The sequence below is a fragment of the Cervus elaphus genome, chromosome 20, assembly GCF_910594005.1.
Source record: "Cervus elaphus chromosome 20, mCerEla1.1, whole genome shotgun sequence".
Taxonomy (NCBI): Eukaryota; Metazoa; Chordata; class Mammalia; order Artiodactyla; family Cervidae; genus Cervus; species Cervus elaphus.
The window spans coordinates 139802807-139820670 of NC_057834.1; the positions used below are offsets into that span (position 1 = coordinate 139802807).

At 61.7% G+C, this 17864-nt stretch overlaps 1 protein-coding gene across 4 annotated transcripts in view; it reads right to left on the reverse strand.

Moving 5' to 3' along the window:
• Positions 1 to 4169: 4169 nt before the first annotated feature.
• The window catches only part of LOC122677219 (high density lipoprotein binding protein), a 56060-nt gene continuing 42365 nt past the window's right edge, over positions 4170 to 17864 (reverse strand). For all 4 annotated transcript variants that reach the window (XM_043877146.1, XM_043877144.1, XM_043877145.1 and 1 more), the window contains exons 12-28: positions 16509 to 16648; positions 15744 to 15848; positions 15509 to 15622; positions 14683 to 14769; positions 14420 to 14551; positions 12208 to 12426; positions 10030 to 10251; positions 9725 to 9943; positions 9296 to 9434; positions 8234 to 8388; positions 7495 to 7599; positions 7191 to 7325; positions 6213 to 6356; positions 5220 to 5405; positions 4844 to 4960; positions 4634 to 4762; positions 4170 to 4547 (exon numbers count right to left, since the gene is read on the reverse strand). In XM_043877146.1, the coding sequence (XP_043733081.1) occupies positions 4461 to 4547; positions 4634 to 4762; positions 4844 to 4960; positions 5220 to 5405; positions 6213 to 6356; positions 7191 to 7325; positions 7495 to 7599; positions 8234 to 8388; positions 9296 to 9434; positions 9725 to 9943; positions 10030 to 10251; positions 12208 to 12426; positions 14420 to 14551; positions 14683 to 14769; positions 15509 to 15622; positions 15744 to 15848; positions 16509 to 16648 (2435 nt within the window). In that variant the 3' untranslated portion in view covers positions 4170 to 4460. The remainder of the gene's footprint in view (positions 4548 to 4633; positions 4763 to 4843; positions 4961 to 5219; positions 5406 to 6212; positions 6357 to 7190; positions 7326 to 7494; positions 7600 to 8233; positions 8389 to 9295; positions 9435 to 9724; positions 9944 to 10029; positions 10252 to 12207; positions 12427 to 14419; positions 14552 to 14682; positions 14770 to 15508; positions 15623 to 15743; positions 15849 to 16508; positions 16649 to 17864) is intronic.

Sequence of the window (17864 nt, forward strand, 5' to 3'; positions counted from 1 at the left end):
CCAAGGTCAGTGCGTGATCCGCTGGGTGGGCATGGGGGAGGCCACAGGCCAGCACCCCTGCTGTCCTCCCGCGGGCAGAGGGCGGCCCTCTGCGTCTTCGCCTCCCGGCCTGGCCTCTGTCCGGAGTACCCTGGGCACTGCAGGGTCCGTGGAAGCTAGGGTGGTCTGCTTTGCGGCCTCTGCCTCTTCCGGGCGTTTCCTTTCCTGCACTGATGCTTGCTGTCCAGCTCAGCCCACGCCTGCGGAGCCCTTGCCCACCTCTGGCCCCGCTCTGGCACGTGTGCCAAGGGGTGGGGGTGCGTGGCCCCCCGCAGCCCCCCTGCTCCCACCCAGCACGTGGGGTTCTGCGCTGGCGGCCCCTCAATCTCGTGGAAACCGACATCCCTGAGTCTGTGGTGATCAGGTGAAGCAGCACTACAGCGCCAAGCAGACACTGGCTGAGAACTAGGTGAGCCCCCCGCCCACCCCCACCCGCACTCCGCGGCAGTCAGAGTCTGATCACGGTCCTCCTCTCTGCCCTTTCCTGAAAACAGGCTCTTTATGGAACAACCGGAGTAAAACAGAACCAAGCCTTGGGCTCAGAGACGAGTCCGGGCCCAGAGCCCAGCTTGCCAGGAGCTGGAGTCACAGCTCACCCCACAGAAGGCGACTGAGGGGCCTGGAGGTGGGGTGCGGGGTGATGCCGTCAAAGGCTTCCCACCTCAGAGGCCACCGCCCCGCTCCTGGCCCCTCAGGCCTGTCTGCCTCCCAGGCCCTGGCATGGGCTGGCCCCATGGCCCGCTGACTCCAGCCAGGGCTCCTGGAAGGTGGGGTGCTCGGTGCCCAGGGGCAGCTTTCCCTGCCGTCTCCCGCCCAGCCTCACCTCCCCCCTCACCCGGGCGGGATGGCTCCATAGCTGAGGTGCTGCCTCCCCGCACGTGGCACCTCCCCCGCCTTCGCCTGCACCCCACTGCCCGGCCTCACAGGCACGGGAGGTGGCCTCCACCGGCTTCACACGTCTGCCACCCTCAGCCCTGGACGGGGCTCATCTCCCCGCAAGCTGGTGGGCTTGGGGTCCTCCGCCTGGCCCTCCCTGTACCTGCTGCCCCTCAAATGGTGGCGCCCCTCTCCAGCCAGCCCCGTCGCTTCCTACCCGGTCCAGGCGGGGTCCAGCCTGCCCCTCACATACCCCAGCTGGCAGCCCCAAACCAGACTGTTCTGGGCCACAGCCGTGAGCCTGCTGACCCCTCCCCCGGGTCCCTGCAGCCCCCTCCTTTGACAAGGCCCGCAGTTCCGCCTCCTCACTGCTCCGGCGCCTGTCCACAGCCTCCGAGCAGCCCGTTCAGCGCTTCCTGTGGCAGCGCCCGGCTCCCACCAGCCTGGGGCCAGCGGCAGCCTCACGGTGGCGAGCGCCTCGATGGGGAAGGTTTGGAGGGAGACTGAACTCTATTCCTTGAAGCCCTCAGAGGAAAGGACATTCACTCCCATGACGCTTGGTGGCTCTCCTTCCGCAAGTCTTCCCGTCTGTCTGCATGGGATCATCTTCAGGAAGGGGAGCTTCACGGCACCTGCAGCTGGACTTCACCACTGCCGGTCTTCGTGAGCGCCCTGCGTCTGCCTCCTCTGAGCTCCGATTACACAGTGCCCCCAGCCTCGCGGGCGGCTCACTGCCCTCTGCTCCGTGGCGGCAAGCCCCGCGGTACAGACGCCAGGAGACGGTGCCCGCTTTTGACTTTCAGGGGAGCAGTCCTTGAGGTCACAGCACTGTCAGCAAGGACACATGGTCCTTCAAGTGCTTTGATGCACCGCAGTCCACCAAGCTTCTCCTCAGAACTGCCAGTTGGCGCCTTTGTAACACCCACAGATCCGGGCCTCGGGAAGCACCAGGTATCTCTTGACCAGGGAGGGGCTGAGACCGAGGGGCAGGTGCTTGCTCGCCCACCGTCCAGAAAATAAGCCGTCCTTCTGTTTGTGGGCAGTGGGGCTGTGTGCACCGTGTCCTTGTTACAAAATCCACAGGCGTTTTCTTCCAGATGGTTGTTTTTGTTTTTTCAGACTTTTAAAAGTAAACTTAAGGAAACATAAGAAATCTTGGGTTTGCATGAAGTGAGCACATCAGCATGACGAGCATTCATACAGACACAGCCCCGGTTACTGGGGTGGGGTGCCTGGCAGGGCCTGCCCACACCGCCTTCCTTTCCCGCCTGGAGTGGTCCCACCTTGGCCTCAGGGACGGGACTCCGAGGTGTGACCTCTTCCGCGGGGCACGCCACCATGAGCCTTCCCGACAGCGCTGTGCTGTGTGATGCCCTCTGAATGAAGACCACGGAGCCATCCGGCCTGGCTGCCAGGGATGACCGCGCTGCCATCAAACGTCCACACCTCTGGTGTCCTGGAAAGTGTCAGTCACCGTCCGCCCCCAATACTGAGGCCTCCGGGCACCCTGGCCCCTGCAAGGCCATTAGTCCAGGGCTGAGAACCCTGTGCCAGCTGGGGGGCCACACCAAGCGTCTGTGGGGTGCCCAGTGCCCTCCAGAGCATGCCAGGCACGCCCGGTTCCCCGAGGCTGAGCTCAGCAGGGCGTGATAAGACGAGTCTCAGCACACTGTATCCAGTTTGGGTTTTATTTTAGAATTTATAAAATTCCAGTGTCATCCACATTCATGAGCCTCCACACGTTTGCATATAATCTCCAGATTTCAAAGTTAAGGCCAAGGGATGGATGGTAGCTACGGACACATGTGACACGGAAGACATTCGAAGAGGGCATGGGGCACACGCCCCGTCCCGCCAGGTGCACGCAGCCCCGGAGGCCGCAGGGCACAGGCCAGGGCAGTCACCACGCGATCTTCAACCACCACCAGAGCAGACACAGTGAAGGCCGGGGGTTCGCAATGAACGCACATGTGCGAAGTCTCTCGTGGGAATTTAAAAAGGCCCCTTTGGGGAGGGGAGGGTGGAAGCTGCAGAGGACCTTGCAGGAAAGACGGAGGAGCTGTGGGCAGACTCCCCAGGAGCCGGGGGCCAGCGGGAAGGAGCTGACCAGGGAGAGGCCCTGAGACCCTGCAGATGGAGGAGGGGTTCCCAGGAACGGGCCACCCTGGGGAGGCAAGAGGGCACCCTTCCGTCCTCCCCGGCCATTGGCTCTGCCTCGTCTGGGGCCTCACATACGCCCCATTGGCCATGCCTATGGACGGGCACATTCAAGGCCGCATGAGCCAGCGGGGACTTGCAGTGGGGAGACTACTCTTGGTCTGTTCAGGAATTAAAGTCAAGATGACTGAGCCTGAGTTAATAAACTGAGAGAAAAACCTCTCATGGGGTGGAGGTGGGGTAGAAGGTGGGCTAAGCAGCGGTGACTCTCCCAAGGACACAGTCAGCTTCTCTAGGAGGTTGGGGACCAGGGACTGGACAACTCAAGAGTGGCCCGTCACCTCCGTGGGGACAGACGGCCCAGGGCCCCACCTTTCCCTTCACCAAGCACCCTGCCCTGCGGAGGCCTGGGGCCGACGCCCGGACCATCCTACCAGACACCTGAGAAGGACCAGGTCCTCCGCCAGATGGGACAGCCTCTGCTCCCTGGGGCCAGCAGCTTACCTCTCACACATGCATCCGAGGACGCCTGGGGGGCTGGCCTGCACACCCCCAACTCTGGACTCTGGGGGTGGGGCAGGGTGCGGCCTGGAGCCCAGAGTGCCGGCTTCTGGCCCCGAGGCCATAGAGAACACCAGAACCCAGTGGACTGGGGGGCCGGGGGTGGGGAGGGGCGTGGGGCACAGCCGGTGGGCGCCAGAGAGCTGAAGGTGGTGCAGAAACACAAGCAGGCCTGCGGCAGGGAGCGGGGCCCTCTGTGGAGGAGTGCGGGGCCCAGCTCCCTCACCCCTGCCTGCACTCCTCAGAGCCCTGCCAGGCGGCCTTGCCTCTGCCTGCAGGGCTGGGTGGTCTGGGGTGCAGACCCTGACGCGAAGGCCGGGCCGTGTGAGAGCCGCCCCCCCGTCTGCCTTCGGGTCCTTGGGCAGCCCCGGGCTCTCAATTGGGCCCAGGACACGCCGTGTGTGCGCAGGGCCTTCCCCTTGACCTCAAGGTCTGGGTCGGTGGGGTTTCCAGCAGCTGGAAGAGGCAGGTGGTCCTCAAGGAGGAGGTCTGCAGCAGGCAGGGGAGAGGGAGGTGGGAAAGGACGAGGGCAAACGTTTGGCTTTTATAAAGTCAAGGAAATTTATTTCCTGAGGTCATGACAGGAAGCAGGCGCGGCCGCAGCTGCGGGCTCTCCCGGCGGGATGGGAGCTTGGCCGCTGTGCGGGGTGACTCCGAACCACGGCCTCCTTAGTGTTCACGAGGTGCCGAGTGCAGGGCCAGGCCGGGCCGGGGCCGCCGGCTTCGCCGTGAGACCTCAGGGCGGGTGGGATCGACACGTACGCGGGGTCCAGCTGCTGGGTCAGAGTGAGGTGGACCCTCGCGGGGCAGGTGCTGCTCCTTGGTCATTATCGCTTGGGGCCCCACGGAAGCGTCTTGGGGGCCACCTGAGCCCCGAAGCTGGGGAACTCCTCGGAGCTGCTCATATCGGGAGCCTGTGGGGGAGCACACGGCTTGAGGGACAGCGCCCCGCAGCGGCCCCGGACGGCACGAGCGCGGGTCGCTGGGGGCAAGGCCTCACCTTCTCGCTGCTGCTGGCAGTCCAGGGGGCATCGCGCACGACGAAGCCCTTGGATGGCGCCTTGGACTCCTCGTGGGCAGGTGGCTTCAGGTACAGCTGCAGCGCCTCACTGTCTACCACGTCGGCCAGCTGTGGGCACAGGCGGCGTCAGTCTGCGGCAGGGGCCCGTCACCCCAGCCCATCGGGGCCAGCTGCCCCCGCAGGACTCACGTATTCCTCCTCCAGGTTGAGGATGTGGTCGATGGCCTCCTCCACGTTCTCCGGGAGCCCCGTCACGGTCACGCAGTTGGGGTCGGGCGCCCCGCTCTGCGGGAAGCGGATGTCCACCTGGACGCAGAGCACACAGAGCCAGGGTGGGTGAGGGCCCCGCCGTGCGTGCGCCAACGGCCCCTTCAGCAGAGGCCCCCTCGCCCCGCGGGCGCAGAGCCGCCTGCCACTCACTGCCCCGCAGGGTCAGCTGTCCCCGCTGTGACCCACAGCGCCTCACCACCTGAGCCTGGGGTCTCCAATGGTTTGGGGGTGTGCAGCCCATCTCCCCGCCTGCTCTGAGGGCGAGCCATGCTCCAGGCTCAGCTTGGGGACTCACCTTGAACTCATCCATGATTTTGCGGATGGCTTTGCCACGGGCACCGATGATGCGGGCGTGAACGCGGTGGTCTAGCGGAACATCCTCAGAAACCATCTGTTCAAGCTCACCCACGATCTTCAGGATGGCGTCCCGGGCAGCCTCCGTGTTCTTCTCATAGCCTGTGATGGTGATTTGGTCCTGTGGCTGAGAGAGGATCTGGTCAGAAGAGGGCACCCCAGGGACACCTGCCTGCGAGCCCCGGCCTGGGGGCACACTCCACGAGCAGCAGATGCTCGCTGGTGGGCTGAGGGCCAAGCGTGGACGCTGTGCCTGAAGGGGAGACTGGCTGCCCGGCAGGGTGGCAGCACCCTCTCCTTCCCCCAGACTCCCCGAGAAGGACAGTCGCCACCACGGGCTGAGGGTACAGGCACAGACGAGCTGATGCCGGATGGCCAGGGCGCAGGGAAGGCCCTCCACTGGAGACTGAGGCCTGCAGAGAAGGTGCAGACGCCACTGCTGGCACCCCCACCCTCAGCAAATGTGAGACGCCAGACCCGTAAATACCAGCAGAGGAAATAGGGAACTCAAGGCACAGAGAAGGAAAGTAGAAATTCCAACTCGAGGCCATGCCCCTCAGAACAGGAAGAAATACAGCCCCGGAGAAGGGCACGTCACGATGCCAAGGACCCGAGGACGACAGTGAACATCCGGGCGCTAGACAGAGGAGCAGGGACCGAGAGCGGCCCCAGGAGAGGAGACTCTAGGCCAGCAGGGCAGGCCCTCCGGCCCCTACCTGGCTCCCAGGAGAGGGGCCCTCCCAGGAGAGGAGACTCTAGGCCAGCAGGGCAGGCCCTCCGGCCCCTACCTGGCTCCCAGGAGAGGGGCCCTCCCAGGAGAGGAGACTCTAGGCCAGCAGGGCAGGCCCTCCGGCCCCTACCTGGCTCCCAGGAGAGGGGCCCTCCCAGGAGAGGGGACTCTAGGCCACAGCAGGGCAGGCCCTCCCGCCCCTACCTGGCTCCCGTCGTCCTTATCAGGGAACTGGATGTTCACGTCGTGCTCCAGGCGGATCTGGGTGATCACCGCCCCCTTCCTCCCGATGATCTTGGGGTGGTATTTGGGGTCCACAGTGACACTCAGCTTAAAGCTCCGTAAAGCCTGCCAATGAGGCAAGGCGCAGTGAGGCGGGAGCACTTCCTCCCCAGCCCTCACCATCGCCGCCGCGCCCCTCCATCCTCTGCCCACGGGCATCACGTCACCTCTGCACCAAGAACGAGGCTCAGCTTTGCAGCTGAGCTCTGCCGCCCTCCCCCCAGCAACCGAAACAAGGGGCCGAGGATGCCGCTCCCGCGAGCACAGCGCCTGCCCGGCTCCACCTCCTAAGCCTGAGATGCAGACGAGCGACTGTGCAGAGAGCTGGCCTTAGGGTGGTGGGATGCGAGCAGGCGCCAAATCCCCAAACCAAACAGAAACCTCAGACGCATAAAAGGGAACAGAAGTGCGAGGGAACGCCCACAACCAGAGGCCTGGGCAGGGGGTACCCCAAGGCCGGCACCGCGGCCGTGGCCGAGCTGAGGTGCGCGGGCTCCCAACGGCCCCACACTGTCCCCGCCCTGCATCACGCTGGCTTCTCGCGTCCCCGACACCAAGGAGACAGCATCCAGGGTGCTGGCGGGGCCTGCCTGGGTCCAGGGGCACACGCCGGGGGTCTCTCCTGGAACTGGCCCCCAGGCCTCCCCAGCTGAACCCTCCCAGTAAGGCTGGCAAAGGTCTTCCTGTTTACTTAAGACACAGCTAACGACACAAAGTCCAGCTCTTGCCGTTTTGGTAAGAGGCGGCCAGGCGCCCGACACCACCTGCGACGGGCGCTCCCGGCCCGTGGGACCCTGGGCTGGTGACGCAGGGTCACCCAGCCCCGTCTCTGCTGCCCGACTTCCTTGCTGAGGGGCAGCCTGGGTGTGAGGGGCTCGGCCCCGGACACCTGGCCCTCACCCGGTCCTCCTGCTCAGCCTGCAGCTCCTTCACCCGCTCCAGTAACCCCGCCTTGGCCCGGTCCAAGTTTGCAGCCAGGCCCGTGATGGCGATGATGTCAGACTGCAGCTCCGGTGCCGGGACGTGAATGTTCACCTGCGTGGAGACAGGGCAGGCCTGCTGCAGAGGGCATTCGTGGGGACACGGCTCAGCCTCGGGATGAGGAGGGTGGGGGGGAAGAGCTCAGCTCGCGGAGTGTGCAGGAACATGGCACCCCCTTCCCAGCACCCGGCGTCCGGGGAGACGACCTGCAAAGTGGCTGTACCTCAAACTCGTCCATCATCTTGCGTATCCCACTTCCCTTCTGGCCGATGATGTAGCGGTGAAGGTCATAGGGCACCTCCACTTCAATGGTGACGGGAACCAGCGCCTGCAGGACAGGGCTGGGGTCAGGCCTGAGGGTGGGGTGGGGAGCCCGTGGGCTCAGCAGCAGGCCTTTCTGGGGCACAGGAGAAGAGTTGTATGGGAATGAGATGCTCTCTAGAATCTTCCATGCTGCCCCAGCTAGGCAGAGCGCCACTTTCTATGTGAGGGGACGCGGGAAAGGGTGTGGGGTGCAGCCATTCCTAGGAGAAGCAGAGGCATGGAAGCCCAGGGCCTCAGAGTCTGGGAGCCCCCCTCTGTGGGGGCTGGGGCCACACAGAGGCGCACCCTGATCCCGGCCGCACAGAGACCCTAGAGAAGGTCAGAGCGACGGGATGCCGCCTGGGACCACGGCCCCCTCCTGGGGCAGCGCTGACGACCCGACCCGTGCCACCTCTACAGCCTGTCGCCCCAGGCGACCCACTTGTCTCCCGCTTGTCCCCACATCACAACAGGCCCCCATCCTGCCCGCTGAGGGGGGGCTCACTGAGCGCTGATCCTCGGGACCCTGCACACTGGGGGCGGGGGTGCTTGTCCACGGCCCCAGGCCGGCAGCTCCGCCCCTAACAGGTGCTCAGGTCTCAGATCTGCACCTGCTCCTTGCTGAGGGCCAGGGGCGGGGCTGGGTGGGGCCTGCGCACCTCCAGGGCTTCCTTGGCCGCTTCGCACTTCTCCTTCCTGCCGGAAATGACGATGATGTCGCACCTCCTGGGGGAGCCGGGCTCGGCCTCCTTGCCCTCTCTCCCCTCCGCAGCATCCTCACCGTTCTCGTGGACAGGGGGCTCCACGCTGTGGCCTAGGGAGACAGAGGGGCGGCTCAGGCTGCGCGCGCCCAGGGCTCAGCACCTGCCTCGGGGGCTGCAGGGGAAGGCGGGGCAGGGCCCGCTGTGCCGGAGAAGAGAAGAGACCACCGCCGGGGCGGATGTGGCTTGAGAAGACAACTGAATGGGGACGAGGTAACTGTTCTCATGTCAGGAAGACAGCGAGCAAAGTGCAAGCACGCGGGGCCGGAACTGGCTGGCGTGGTCCAGTCAGGTCACGTGGGAACCAGACGTGACCAAAACAAACCAAACACTCATGGAGCAAGACAGCGTCCAGGAGAGCAGAACACAGACGCAACCCCCAAAGGCAGCAGTGATCCGGGTGGGGCTGGGGCGGGCCTGGCAGCCAAACCCGCAGGAGGACCCCAGGACTACACGGCTCTGAGCTGACGGGTCGCACAAGCCACAGTCACCCTGACGACCGTCGAGTGTCCTGGTCCTTGCGGGGAAGCCGTGTGGGTAAGGGGTGGGCCTGAAGCGGACACTCAAATGACTCAGAAAGAACAAGTGTGCCCTGTGTAAGCCAGAGGGTGAAGGCAGATGTATCTTTACATCAGCCTGTGCAATTCTTCTTTAATGTGAAACTGTTTCAAAATTAGAGAGTAAACATTAGAGTGTGAAACATAAATGCAACAAATGATTTAACTTGTAGCCCAAGCTCTTCTTAGGAAAAGAGGAGATTCACTTCCTCCCCACATGGGAGGCTACCAATGCTCAGCTGTCCCGGGCCAGGTCACCAGCAGCCGGGAACCCTGAGGACATCTGAAGGGCCCGTCGTCTCCCTGCGACCACGACACAGCCCGCTCCGACAGACCAGGGACCCTGAGCCTCTCGAAGCCCCTGGACAGCCAACAGCCGCCACCTCCCCCAGCCAGGACCCACCTGGGTTCTCCTCTCTGTCTGGGAATTTAATCTGAACGTTATAGTCCCGGGTGATCTGCTGGATCTTGGAACCTTTAGGGCCCATGACTGATCGATGGAATTTCTGGGGTATGGTGCATTCTATGGTCACCTGGGCTTCCTGGGAGGAGACAGAGCAAAAAGGAGAAGTAAAGGCCAAGGTCAGTTGCTCAGGACCAAGTTCACGTCCGCACCACATCTGTTTCCCTCCTCCAAGGCCTCTGGTGGGAAGAGTGGTGGGGGGCAGGGCCACAGGGGAGGCCCCCCGCCCCCCGCCAAGGGCCCTCAGAGGCTGGGCTCTTGTCTGCCTGCCCCCCTGGAGGAGGGAGGCCCCCGCCGAGGACCCGCCCAGCCCCCCCAGAGAGCAGCTTCCGGGTCAGGGCCCGGAGTCCGCCGAGCCTGGGCGCCCACCAGGTCCTCGATGATCTCCTGGATGCGCTTCTTGGCTGCCTCCACGCAGTCCTTGGCGCCCTTGAGGGTGACCTTGTCGCTCTGCGTGCCAGAGCGTGGGAAGCTGACCATCACCCCGCCGTACTCCTCAGCGATCTCCCGCAGCACCTGGCCTCTCCGGATGACGAAGTGGCGGTGGTGCTTGGGGTCCACCAGCATGCAGTCTTCAACCACGTTGTCCTGGGGCGTCAGGAAGGTTGCTGCGTGAGCCCCTGCCCGCCTGCCTGCCGGGACCAGGCCGGCCCAGCCCCGCCCACCTGGCTCACCAGGTTCTGGATGAGCGCCTCCAGCTCCCGCTGGGCCTCCCTGACAGCATCCTCCTTCCCGATGATGGTGATCAGGTCCTGCTCGCGGTCCTCAGCCGCTGGGAAGACGATGCGTGCCCCAGTGCTGTCCCGCACCTTGCGGATCTTCCCACCCCCTTTGCCGATGAGGAACTTGTGATACTCGGGCTTGGCGCGGATGTCCACGGTGAAGCTCTTGGTTTGCTGCAGAAACCAACCAGCTTCGTTGGCCTGGAGCCACCTGTGCGGCCCCGGGGACAGCAGGGTGGGGGAGTTCTCCTCACACTGCCACCCACGACTGTCCAAACGGGGCTGCTCGGATCTCAGCACGGACCCAGACCAGGCAGCACGTGCATTCCCTTCCCTCCACAAACGAGAACTCCAGTCCTGCTCCGACAGCAGCCTGCGCCTCTGTAAGCTGTTCCCACCTCCCTCTGCAAGGGGACGGACGCTGCGGGGACGGCGGCACCCGCCCAGACCCTGTCCAGGCCTGGGCACCCCCACTCCTCCCGACCCCGGCCAACAGTGCCTTGTTCAGCACTCACTCCCAGGGCTGCAGGTGACCCATGCACCCAGCTCAGAGACAGCCAAGCCAACCGAGGCCTTATCTGACCATGAAACCAGAGCGCAGCAGAGGTCGCGGCCCAGTGACCTCGCCGAGAGATCCTCTGGAGGGGGTCTGCAGCACTCAAGGGGACACACCCCCAGGCAGACAAGCCCACCCTGGGCAGTCTCTCCTTTTTCTTGTCGTGAAGCCTGTCCCCAAGCTGAATAGCAAATAACTGAATTGTTATCTGTTAAGTGCTGGTTTCACAAAACACCACTGAGAATCTTCAACTTATCAGACACTCAAACAGTAGCATTTAAAAAAAATTTACGAGTCAGGGAGCTCATCCCTGCAGTGTGATAAAAGATGACACGTCATCACCAGGTGGGCCCCTCCAGAAACCTCACGGGCGGCCAGGCCCCAAATCAGCTTTGTATTTACACTAGAGAGACCAGGCAAGCCTCTCAACAGACCGCAGGCCCACTCCTCAAAAAAACTCTCTGCAAACCCAGCACAGAAGGGAACTTCCTCAGCTGGAAGAGCTGCCAAAGACCCAGCCCGTCTCACACTGTGGCGGGGGACCCGGCCCACCTCACACCGCGGCGGGAGACAGAGGGCCTCCTCGAGCCCCCAGCCAGCCAGGCTGTCTGCTGGCCATGCTGCCAAACAGCACACAGGAAGCCCAAGCAACACCATGAAAGGAGACACGCAGGCGCATGTACCAGCAAGAAAGAACTGCAACTGCCCATTCGCAGATGGTGTGCTTCACACAGAAAACTCGTCAGAATCCACAAGCAAAGGTACTGGCACTAGTAAGTGGGCTGTAGACCAGAAACATGGCCCACACGCAAAAATCTAGTCTACTCCTGTATGTGGCAATAAATGGAAATGGGTAAAAAAGTGTCATTTATAACACCACTGAAAATCAAAAAAGACATGAACCAAACATGATGAGCAAGATTTTCACGCTAAGAATGACAAAGCACCAGTGAAAACTCAAGCAGTGTAAACCCTGGAGGACTCCAAACTGTCGGGGTGGCAGTCCTCCGGGATCTGCTGTTCAGACGCAATACAGCTCCAGTCGGAATCCAAGACAGACTTTCCCCCGAGAGACTGACGGGCTGGTTCCAAACGCACATGGGAAGGCAAAGGCCCAGGAGCAGCCAGAGCAGCTGTAATAAGCACAACGCTGGAGGACCCTGAGCTGTCCCGTCAAGTCAGCCGTGCCCCGCCATGCTGCTGAAACAGAGCAGAGGCCAGCAACAGCCGCAAGGGGGCTGTGACAAAGGGCAGAGGCGAGTGAGGCAGTGGAGACCCACGGGAAGTGATGCCTGTCAAAGGACTTTATCTGAGTGGTGTCCCATGAATGTAGGCCTGTTAACTCAGAACTACACACGGAGACTTTCTGTATACAAATCATACTTATGAGGGAAAAAGCCCCAAATAACAAACCCAACAGCAAATTTTCTCCACTGAACACGCAGGCATCTGGCCTGGAGAGGCCCTTCAGGAGACACGCGTGTGTGCACAGACGTGCTCTAACCTGACGCAGAGACAGGCTGTGCAGGGCCTCCAGCGGGACATGAGGACAGACCGTCCCAAGCGGCACTCACCTTCTCCTCCGCCAGGTGCAGCAGCTGCTTCCGAGCCTTCTCCACGTCCGAGGACGGGCCCCTGATGACCACGGTGTCACTGCCTGAACCCTCCACGGGGAAGTGGATGTGCACCCCGCCGCACTCCTCCATGATGGAGCGGATGAGGCGGCCCTTGGTGCCGATGAGCGAGTTGTGCAGTCGTGCAGGGATGGACACCTCCACCTCGGCGATGTTGGCCTGAAATCACACACAACACGAGGGAGCAGGCCTGTGTGGCCAGAAGGGCAGGCCCACCGCAGAGCCCGAGGGCCAGCCTGCCCGAGTGCCCTGTAAGCCAGGACCCTGCCCCGAGTCAAGGCGGGACTACATCCTCCTCCGCAGGGCATGGTGGCAGGATGCCGGAGGCGGAGCCAGCAGGCCACGCCCGGACCTGCTCCTTGCCAAGTCCCATACCAAGAACACAGTGCTGCCATCCAGGGGGCAGGCAGCTGGGGCCCTGCAGGCTCCCAGCAGTAGGTGCAGGGAGCCCGGCTGCGCTGGGGAAGCCACTGGCTCTCGACTTGGCACTGTGACCCCACCTGACAAGTCTGAACAGCAAGCCCAAAGGGAGCAAAGTGTTGTGAAATAACTAAACAAAGCTTGAAGATCCATTATAGGAATGCAGAAAATACCTATTATACACCAAAGTAAACTTCATAATGTCTGGCATCCAATAAAAACAAACAAAAAACCTGGGCATGCAAAGAAATAAAAAACAAGCCATCATGGGAATGAATAATGGAAAACAACCCGAAATGAGATGTTAGATGTTAGAGCCAGTGGTCTAGGACACTAAAGCAGGTATTTTCACTAGATTGCACATGGCCAAGAAGCCAAAGGCAAGGCTGATCGTGTCAAGCATGAAAACAAAGGATTGAAACTGAACTTACAGAGGTGAGGACAACATATGGAAAGTGACTTAAATATTACTAATTTTTTGTTTCTTAGGTTGGATTTTCTTTTTTGGCCATTCTGCATGGCACGTGGGATCTTATCAATAGTGCCCCAACCAGGGACTGACCCTGCTCCCTCCGTACTTGAAGTGCAGTCTTAGCCCCACCAGGGAAGTCCCCAAATCTTTCCAGATTTCAGGACAACTCTAAACTCACATATCCAAGTTTGAGGAACTCTAAGCAAAGAAACATAAATGAAATGACACTAAGACACATCAGAACTTGGTAAAAGACTGGTATGATCATCAAACAAGCCAGAGGAGCGAGGATGGCAGCTCTCTTATGAGCCGAACCCCTCCCAGGAGCAGACCCCTCTGCTTCCTGGGACCCCCGAGAGACACGCAGGCAAAGGACGGAGCGAAGCCCGCCGACTTGAGGTGTGGAGGCTGCTGGGCACGCAGGTGGTGCAGCCACCATGGGAGACGCTCCTTACAAGAACACGCGCTGCTTTTACTGCACAGTCTATCTTATTGCCAAGTGAAGAAAGTCAATCTGAAAACGGCACATGTTATTCCAACTACATGACATTCTGGAAAGGCCGACCGTGGGGCCAGTGAAGGATCAGGGTTTGCGTGGGCTGGAGGAGGAAGGGATAAACGGCTGGAGCAGAAGGTACGTTTATGTGCTAAGTACGTATGTACTGACTTTTTGTTATTATTTGAACCTTCTAAAAGATAACTGGGCAGTTAGGAACAAAGGTTAAGGAAGCATGCTGGGCTTACGACGTGTGGACCGCACAGCAGGTCCTCACCCTGCATTCCAAGCAGCACTGAGTCACCTGAAGATGCCCCAACCCCTGGAGCAACCACCGACATCAAACAAGAAAACCCACAGGCCACAAAGGGGGTAAACGGAGCCACCAAACACCAGTCACAGGCCCAAAGTGGGGAACGGAGCCACCGAACACCCAGTCCAGAAGAGGGCTGGAGAAAACAAAGCAGATGGCAGAGACAACAGACAGAACAGATCCCAACACGCTGCGGGCTGTCGCCAAAACAAGGGGGGCAGGGGGGCAAGGGTGTTTGGAGAAGGCCAGCACGTGCACTGGACCCACACGGACACTGTGGAGGTGACCCCTGAGGAGCAGACATACGTTAAAACTTAGGTTGCACTCTTTAAATCTGCAGTTTCTTGCCTTTTACTCTCAAAAAACCCCCCAAAGAGAAAGAAAGTGCGAGCTTCCCAGTGCCAGGGGACAGGTGGCAGGCTGCCGGGCCCTGCCCACCTACACCCCTCACCAGGTCCTTCTGGATGGACAGGATGCGGCTGCGGGCAGCCTCGCAGTTGGCCCGCTTGCCAGTGATGACGATGGTCTCCGAGTTGCTGTTCTCTGCCGGAAGGTCGATTTTGGTGTTGCTTTCTTCCCGAATCTGCAAGGCGAGAGGACTGTGAGAAGCTGATGCCACCCCCCTGCCCCCGCATTAAAACCTAGGCCAGCATGGGGCAGGGCTCAGGGCAGGGCTCGGGGCAGGGCGGGCAGGGGCGAGGCGTGGGCGGTCACCTTTTTAATGTTTGCACCTCCTTTCCCGATGATGTTCTTGTGGAACTGTTTGAAGATCGGAACAGAAATCGAATAGCTGTTTTCCACCTTAAAATGAGGGAGGCACAGTGAGTCGAGTGAAGCGACCCTCCCGGTCCGAAGGCGAGACTAGAGGATGGGCTCCTGTGACGCGGACAGGCCAGGGCCCACCCCCTCCCTGTTCGACCCTGAGGTCTGCCAGGAGCCGGGAGGTAACTGAGCCCACAACCGACTAACCAACCAGTGTGCCCGGCTGGCTGCCGCGGGCCCTTGCACAGGCCCCCACCCTCGTGGCTCACAGCTTGGACAGACCCAGAGGCTGCGACTCCAGCCTGGGTGTGAGCGTGGCACATGAGGAGGGTCGCGGGACTTCCTGCCACTAGGCAGTGCCTCCTGAGGGGGTCACGCCGAGCCCCAGAAAGCCCCTGGGAAGCCCCAGGGCCCTGGCCGCCCGCCCCCGCCCCCTAGCCACTTTCCAGACCACTTCTTCACGTTCCAAGTTTTGAGAAAAATGACCAATCAGTAAATGATGTCTTGTGTAACTGAGCGGACCCCTCTGCTTCCTGGGTGGGAGAATTTCTCTCCCGAGGTATCTGAGGACCCCCCAGGAAACAAAGTAACCTGCAGGGCAAGGTGGCCCCCCACTCTGACCCCACCGGACAGAGAACTCACGACCCTTTCTGCGGTCTGAACGCCGAGGGCGGGTCGCTTCAGTGCCTAAGTGTGCTCCCTGAAGCGGGTTTGGGCACCCCCAGACCCACACCACCCCAGACACTGTTCCTACAAAAGACAGAACGTGCCCCCATACCAAGTCTGCCACCATCTTCTGCATGTATTTTGTACATTTTTCCACCTCGTTCTTGGGCCCTCTGAGTTGGACAATATCGCTTTTTTGTGCTGGGTCTGGAAAGTTAATGATAACCTAGAACAAATAATTGGGAGATGAAGTTTGATAATCAACAAGGACTGGACATCAAGATACTGAACCCCTTTTCCAACTGCTGATTATACGGCAGTAAAGGGCGCCGCTGGGGACGCTTTACCTCTGGGAATTTGTCGCGAATTTCACGAATCCGTTCACCCTTCTGCCCGATGATTGTGCGATGAAATCTCTGCTCAATGATTAGATCCTTGGTACGCTCATTTTCCTAAAAACACGACAGACCACACGGCGGTGGGGGGGTCAGGTGCAGCCCCGGGCATCGCCCTGGCAGAGCGCCCCTACAGGGCACCCGCGGCCTCCACCAGCGGCCACACCGCACACCCCTCTGGGAGCAGAGCACGGCGCGAAGCTGAGCGGGGCCCTCCACCCAGCAGCGCGCCCGCAGAGCTCATCAGCACATCTGCCTGCAGTCAGCAGCTGGGCCTCCCGCAGTGAGTGGCTCAGACGCTGCCCTGCATTGACGACCACAGGAGAGGCCGCAAGCCCCACGGCCCACGGCCTCCTCCAGGGGCCGGCTCCCCCGTCAGGGGAAACTGCACAGAGAAGCAAGCAGAGCTGGGGCGCGGGGACATGCGAACAGCCAAGCAGCCCCCACCCACAACGCCAGGGTTCCGGATCAGACACGCAGAGCAGGGAGACATCCGTCTGCTCCCGCGTGGAGGCTGCAGCTTGGTCTGGAGAACGGGAGAGATGTGCCACCCCACCCCTGTGCAAACAACACAGGCCCTGAGCCTCAACCGCAGCTACACGTTGGAACCACCACGCGGGAACCACTGGGGCGCCAGCACACCCCTGCCGTCAGACGCTGTGTCGGGGAAGGCCGCGGACCCGCTGCAGGGGCGCAGTGCAGGCCAGCCAGGCTTACCATGCGGGAGGCGAGCTCCAGCAGCTCCCGCTTGGCCTGCCGCACGCCCTGCGGGTCGCCCTCGATGCGGATCAGGCTGCTCTTCTCGCTGTCGGGAGGGATGCGCACGGACACCTTGCACTGGTCCTTGATCCTATTTACTGAGAACACAGACGGCACGCTGGACGCAGGGCCTCCCGGTCCCAACCCAGCAACCGTCCCACAGGGTTCAAGGGCAACGAGGCCTTCCCGCGCCCCACGAGGAGCTGGGGATGACCCCACACAGAGGGACCACACACCGGTGCCTCCCTGGGAACTCTTCATGCCCAGGGTGAGGGCCCCCCAGCCCCTGAGACACAGCTGGGTTGGGCATGGCTGGGGCGTTTCTAATGTTGACAGAGAGCACTTTGGCAACTCATACTCCAGTTTAAAAAAAATATACTGTCAAAAAGGTACAATAAAAAAACAAGCCATGAAAACCCAGAAGATTCCACATTACCTGAAGAGCACCCCCACTGATCCCCATGGAGGCCATGCTGTGTGGACAGACTCCACCCCTCACTGTCTTTGCAAAACCAGTGTGTTGTTCAAAGCTCTCCTATCCCCACCTCTCAAAGAGTCCCAGGCGGGCCTACCAGAAACGGGGTCAGCGCTCGCACAGTGGACAGTAAAGGGGACCCAGACCCTCAGCGGGGCGCCAGGGGGCTGTGCACACGCAGACGCAGCGGGAGCGGCCCGCGTGGGGCAGCCTCTGGGGGGCACGGCTGCCCTGGGCTGGTCCTCGCAGGACAAGTGCCAAGGGCACCGCAGGCAGGCAGCAGAGTTCACAGGAGAGAAAACCCAGGTGAGCAAGGGAGCCAGGAGGAAGCAGGCCAGACACCGAAGCGGCCTGTCCTTCCGGGAACAGACCAGGCGTCAGGGTCAGAAACTGTCCCACACCTCCTGTGGAAGGTGAGCGTGTGGGCCGAGCAGCAGGCAGCAGCGTGGCTCCTGTACGGAGCCCAGCACACGGGCCTGATGCTGAGGAAGCTGCGGCAGTGACTTGCCCCCGTGGACTCTGAGCAAGCAGGACTGCAGTGTGGAGCTCAGGAGGGCAGGCTCACGGGTTGCCCGGGGTCACGGCCAGCGGCAGGCTGCTCAGGGCTGGAGAGCACTGTGGGGCCGTGCGGTCACACTGAGGGGAGGAATGGATTCTAAACCACGCCGACACCCGTGGACGCAGGCCGAGCGCTCTCTCGGCGGCTCCGAGCCGGCCGCTCGCCCTGCAGGCGTGTGGTCAGCGGCGCCTGCGCAAGCTCTGGCGGGCAGATCCCAGCCCTGCAGGTCTGGCTCAATACGAGGACACGGCCCTCGGCACCTTCAGCGCCAGCCTCATGG